Source organism: Nerophis ophidion, linkage group LG29 (assembly GCF_033978795.1).
Source record: "Nerophis ophidion isolate RoL-2023_Sa linkage group LG29, RoL_Noph_v1.0, whole genome shotgun sequence".
NCBI lineage: Eukaryota > Metazoa > Chordata > Actinopteri > Syngnathiformes > Syngnathidae > Nerophis > Nerophis ophidion.
The window spans coordinates 14864623-14869622 of NC_084639.1; the positions used below are offsets into that span (position 1 = coordinate 14864623).

A 5000-nucleotide genomic window follows, 5' to 3' on the forward strand; every position below is an offset into this window, starting at 1 on the left:
AAAATGAGGATTACCTCCAAATTCTTCAGGACAACCTAAAATCTTCAGCCCGTTGGCTGGATCTTGGGCACAGTTGGGTGTTCCAACAGGACAATGACCCCAAACACACGTCAAAAGTGGTAAGGGAATGGCTAAATCGGGCCAGAATTAAGAATGGCTTTACCAAAAGTCCTGACTTAAACGTGTGGACAATGCTGAAGAAACAAGTCCATGTCTGAAAACCAACACATTTAGCTAAACTGCACCAATTTTGTAAAGAGGAGCGATCAAAAATGCAACCAGAAGCTTGTGAATGACTACCAAAAGTGCCTTTTTAATTGTTTAACGATTGTTAACATTCTATCATTAGCAAGTTAGCTTTTTATCACAGTTTAGTTGTATTTGTGGAATATTTATTATGATATTTGTATTTGTAGGTTTATGACAGTTTAGTTGTATTTGTAGATTTATGACAGTTTAGTTGTATTTGTAGAATATTTATTATAGTTGTATTTGTAGGTTTATGACAGTTTAGTTGTATTTGTAAAAGATTTATGACAGTTTAGTTGTATTTGTGGAAGATTTATGACAGTTTAGTTGTATTTGTAGAAGATTTATGGCAGTTTAATTGTATTTGTAGAAAATATATGACAGTTTAGTTGTATTTGTGGAAGATTTATGACAGTTTAGTTGTATTTGTAGAATATTTATGACAGTTTAGTTGTATTTGTGGAAGATTTATGATAGTTTAGTTGTATTTTCAGAAGATTTGTGACAGTTGAATGTGTAGGTTTATGACAGTTTAGTTATATTTGTAGAATATTTATGAGAGTTTAGTCGTATTTGTAGAAGATTTATGACGGTCTAGTTGCTGTGAAGTTTGTTCTACCGGGATGCAAACAGACTTTTCCGGACAAGGGTATCAGGTAGGAACATAGTTAATAATGTAAATCTTCTACAAATACAACTAAACTGTTTATGACATTTTAGTTGTAATTGTAGAAGATTTATGACAGTTTTGTTCTATGAGTAGAGGATTTATGACAGTTTAGTAGTATTTGTGGAAGATTTATGATACTTGTATTTGTAGGTTTATGACAGTTGTTTTTGTAGAAGATTTATAACAGTTGAGTTGTATTTGTGGAAGATTTATGACAGTTTAGTTGTATTTGTAGAAGATTTATGACAATTTAGTTGTATTTGTAGATTTATGATAGTTGTATTTGTAGGTTTATGAAAATTTAGTTGTATTTTGTAGGTTTATGACAGTTTAGTTGTATTTGTAGAAGATTTATGACAGTTTAGTTGTATTTGTGGAAGATTTATGATGGTTTATTTGTATTTGTAGAATATTTATGACAGTTATGTTGTATTTGTAGAAGATTTATGACCGTTTAGTTGTATTTTGTAGGTTTATGAAAGTTTAGTTGTATTTCTAGAAGATTTATGACAATTTAGTTGTATTTCTAGAAGATTTATGACAGTTTAGTTGTATTTGTGGAAGATTTATGATAGTTTAGTTGTAATTGTAGAAGATTTATGATACTTGTATTTGTAGATTTATGACAGTTAAGTTGTATTTGTAGAAGATTTATGACAGTTTAATTGTATTTGTGGAAGATTTATGACAGTTTAGTTGTTGTATTTGTGGAAGATTTATGATGGTTTAGTTGTATTTGTAGAATATTTATGACAGTTTAGTTGTATTTGTAGAAGATTTATGACAGTTTAGTTGTAATTGTAGAAGATTTATGACACATTAGTTGTATTTGTGGAAGATTTATGACAGTTTAGTTGTAATTTTAGAAGATTTCTGACAATTTAGTTGTATTTGTGGATGATTTATGACAGTTTAGTTGCATTTGTCGAAGATTTATGACAGTTTAGTTGTGTTTGTAGAAGATTTATGACAGTTTAGTTGTATTTGTAGAAGATTTATGACAGTTTAGTTGTATTTGTAGAAGAGTTATGATAGTTTAGTTGTATTTGTATAATATTTATGACAGTTAGGTTCTATGTGTAGAAGATTTATGACAGTTTAGTGGCATTTGTCAAAGATTTATGACAGTTTAGTTGTTGTATTTGTGGAAGATTTATGATGGTTTAGTTGTATTTGTAGAATATTTATGACAGTTTAGTTGTATTTGTAGAAGATTTATGACAGTTTAGTTGTAATTGTAGAAGATTTATGACACATTAGTTGTATTTGTGGAAGAATTATGACAGTTTAGTTGTTGTATTTGTGGAAGATTTATGACAGTTTAGTTGTATTTGTGGAAGATTTATGACAGTTTAATTGTAATTTTAGAAGATTTCTGACAATTTAGTTGTATTTGTGGATGATTTATGAAAGTTTAGTGGCATTTGTCAAAGATTTATGACAGTTTAGTTGTATTTGTAGAAGATTTATGACAGTTTAGTTGTATTTGTAGAAGATTTATGACAGTTTAGTTGCATTTGTCGAAGATTTATGACAGTTAGGTTCTATGTGTAGAAGATTTATGACAGTTTAGTGGCATTTGTCAAAGATTTATGACAGTTTAGTTGTATTTATTGCAGTGAAACCTGCCATGTGACATGTAACCAAATATTAACATTGCTGTATGTATACTTTTGACCCAGCAGATGTGGTCACATTTTCAGTAGACCCATAATAAATTCATAAAAGAACCAAACTTAATGAATGTTTTTTGTGACCAACAAGTATGTGCTCCAATCACTCTATCACAAAAAAATAAGTTGTAGAAATGATTGTAAACTCAAGACAGCCATGACATTATGTTCTTTACAAGTGTTTGTAAACTTTTGACCACGACTGTTTATAATAATAGCTTCAATATGGAGGCGACTTGTTTCTTCCACTACTTTAAAGCCAATTATTTGGTGGAGAACAATCTCCCAGGAGAAGAACAGCAACGTGCAGACCCTTCATGTAATAATTCCTATTTTTACTGCTGAGGTGACAGGAAAGTCGCCAAGAAAAGAGCAGAAAGGTTCCTGGCGGCATGGAGCAGGAGTACAAAGTCTTTATTGAGAGCGGTTGTCACGTGACGCTCTGCGCCCGAGGCGGAGCAGACAGCATCTGACTTCCTCCATGATCTCATGAGGAGCACGTCTTATTGAGAGGCAGGACGTCTGCAGGATGTCTCCGGGCTCCCCCGGGGGCCCACGGCAGCCCTTTAAAAAAAAGGCACACTCCCTCTTGTTGATCCTCCACCACGGATGTCCACATCTCCGCCGCAAACCGGCCTCTATCTTGAGAAGGTCCCGCTTAAGCGATGGCGGTGGGTTTCCGCAGAGAACACCAGTCCGGCGCCTGTCTTGTCCGACTGCAGTGGCAAAGCTCCACCAGAGGGCGGCGCCGTCGCACCATGGTGGGAAGCGATCAGGCAGGAGGTTGACTGAGCAGGAGGACCCTCACTCCGCCTTCTTGATGAAGATCTGACGGAGGACGTGTGTGGGCGTTAGCTCGTTAGCACGTTAGCACGTGGGTGTGGCCTCACCTCACTGAGGATGATCCAAACCGGGGAGTCGGTCATCACGGTGAGGCGCATGGCCTCCAAGGGCCCGAAGGTGGGATCCACCTCCCCCTCGGCAATGCCCTTCTGGAACATTCCTGCCAGAGAAAAGTACAAAACCAGTGAAGTTGGCAACGTTGTGTAAATGGTAAATAAAAACAGAATACAACGATTTTCAAATCCTTTTCAACCTATATTCAATTGAATAGACTGCAAAGACAAGATACTTAACTGGAAAACGTTGTTATTTTTTGTAAATATTAGCTCATTTGGAATTTAATACCTGCAATATGTTTCAAGTAAAAAAGAAGAATGACAAAGTTGAGGAATGCTCATCAAACACTTATTTGGAACATCCCACAGGTGAACAGGCTAATAGGGAACAGGTGGGTGCCATGATTGGGTATAAAAGCAGCTTCCATGAAATGCTTAGTCATTCACAAACAAGGACGGGGCAAGGGTCATCACTTTGTGAAAAAATGCGTGAGCAAATTGTTTAGGAAACAACATTTCTCAACGAGCTATTGCAAGGGATTTCGGCATTTCACCATCTACGGTCCGTAATATCATCAAAAGGTTCAGAGAATGTGGAGAAATCACTGCACATAAGCGATTATATTACGGACCTTTGATCTTTCAGGCGGTACTGAATCAAAAAGCAACAATCAGTGTGTAAAGGATATCACCGCACAGGCTCAGGAACACTTCAGAAAACCACTGTCAGTAACTACAGTTGGTCGCTACATCTGTAAGTGCAAGTTAAAACTCTACTATGCAAAGCCAAAGCCATTTATCAACAACACCCAGGTTTTGTGTTTTGTGTATGTATATGTGTATATATATATATATATATATATATATATATATATATATATATATATATATATATACACTATTTGGCCCTAGTGTGTGAATGTGAGTGTGAATGTTGTCTGTCTATCTGTGTTGGCCCTGCGGTGAGGTGGCGACTTGTCCAGGGTGTACCCCGCCTTCCGCCCGATTGTAGCTGAGATAGGCGCCAGTGCCCCCCGCGACCCCGAAAGGGAATAAGCGGTAGAAAATGGATGGATGGATGGATGTATACTACTATAGACTATTGTTAACCTGTCCAACGCTACAATATATATATATATATATATATATATATATATATATATATATATATATATATATATATACAAACCTTGTTTCCATATGAATTTTATTACACTTTATTCAGCATTTTTTACATATTCCTTATTTTTTGCACTTTCATTTTAAGAACGTATTGTTACGTGTGATTGTACTATTTTGTTGACATTTGTTTTCCATGCTTGTGTTGATATTTCCTTTTCTTTCTACCTTGTCTGTGTACCCATATTTTGGGAATTTGGTAAGTCATTTTAAATCATGCAAGTGAGTCATAACTTGGGATTAATCCAAATTCCAGGGTGTGTTTAACCTGATTAAAAATGTAATCATTTGACAGCACTAATCCTCATATTTTATACAAACTCCGTTTTC

General features: G+C 35.2%; 1 protein-coding gene across 1 annotated transcript in view; it reads right to left on the reverse strand.

The window, feature by feature from the left end:
- The window catches only part of mgat4b (alpha-1,3-mannosyl-glycoprotein 4-beta-N-acetylglucosaminyltransferase B), a 93860-nt gene that overhangs the window by 675 nt on the left and 88185 nt on the right, over positions 1-5000 (reverse strand). The window contains exons 14-15 of the mRNA XM_061892027.1: positions 3483-3595; positions 1-3420 (exon numbers count right to left, since the gene is read on the reverse strand). The exon at positions 1-3420 is cut by the window's left edge and continues 675 nt beyond it. Of these exons, the coding sequence (XP_061748011.1) occupies positions 3397-3420; positions 3483-3595 (137 nt within the window). The 3' untranslated portion in view covers positions 1-3396. The remainder of the gene's footprint in view (positions 3421-3482; positions 3596-5000) is intronic.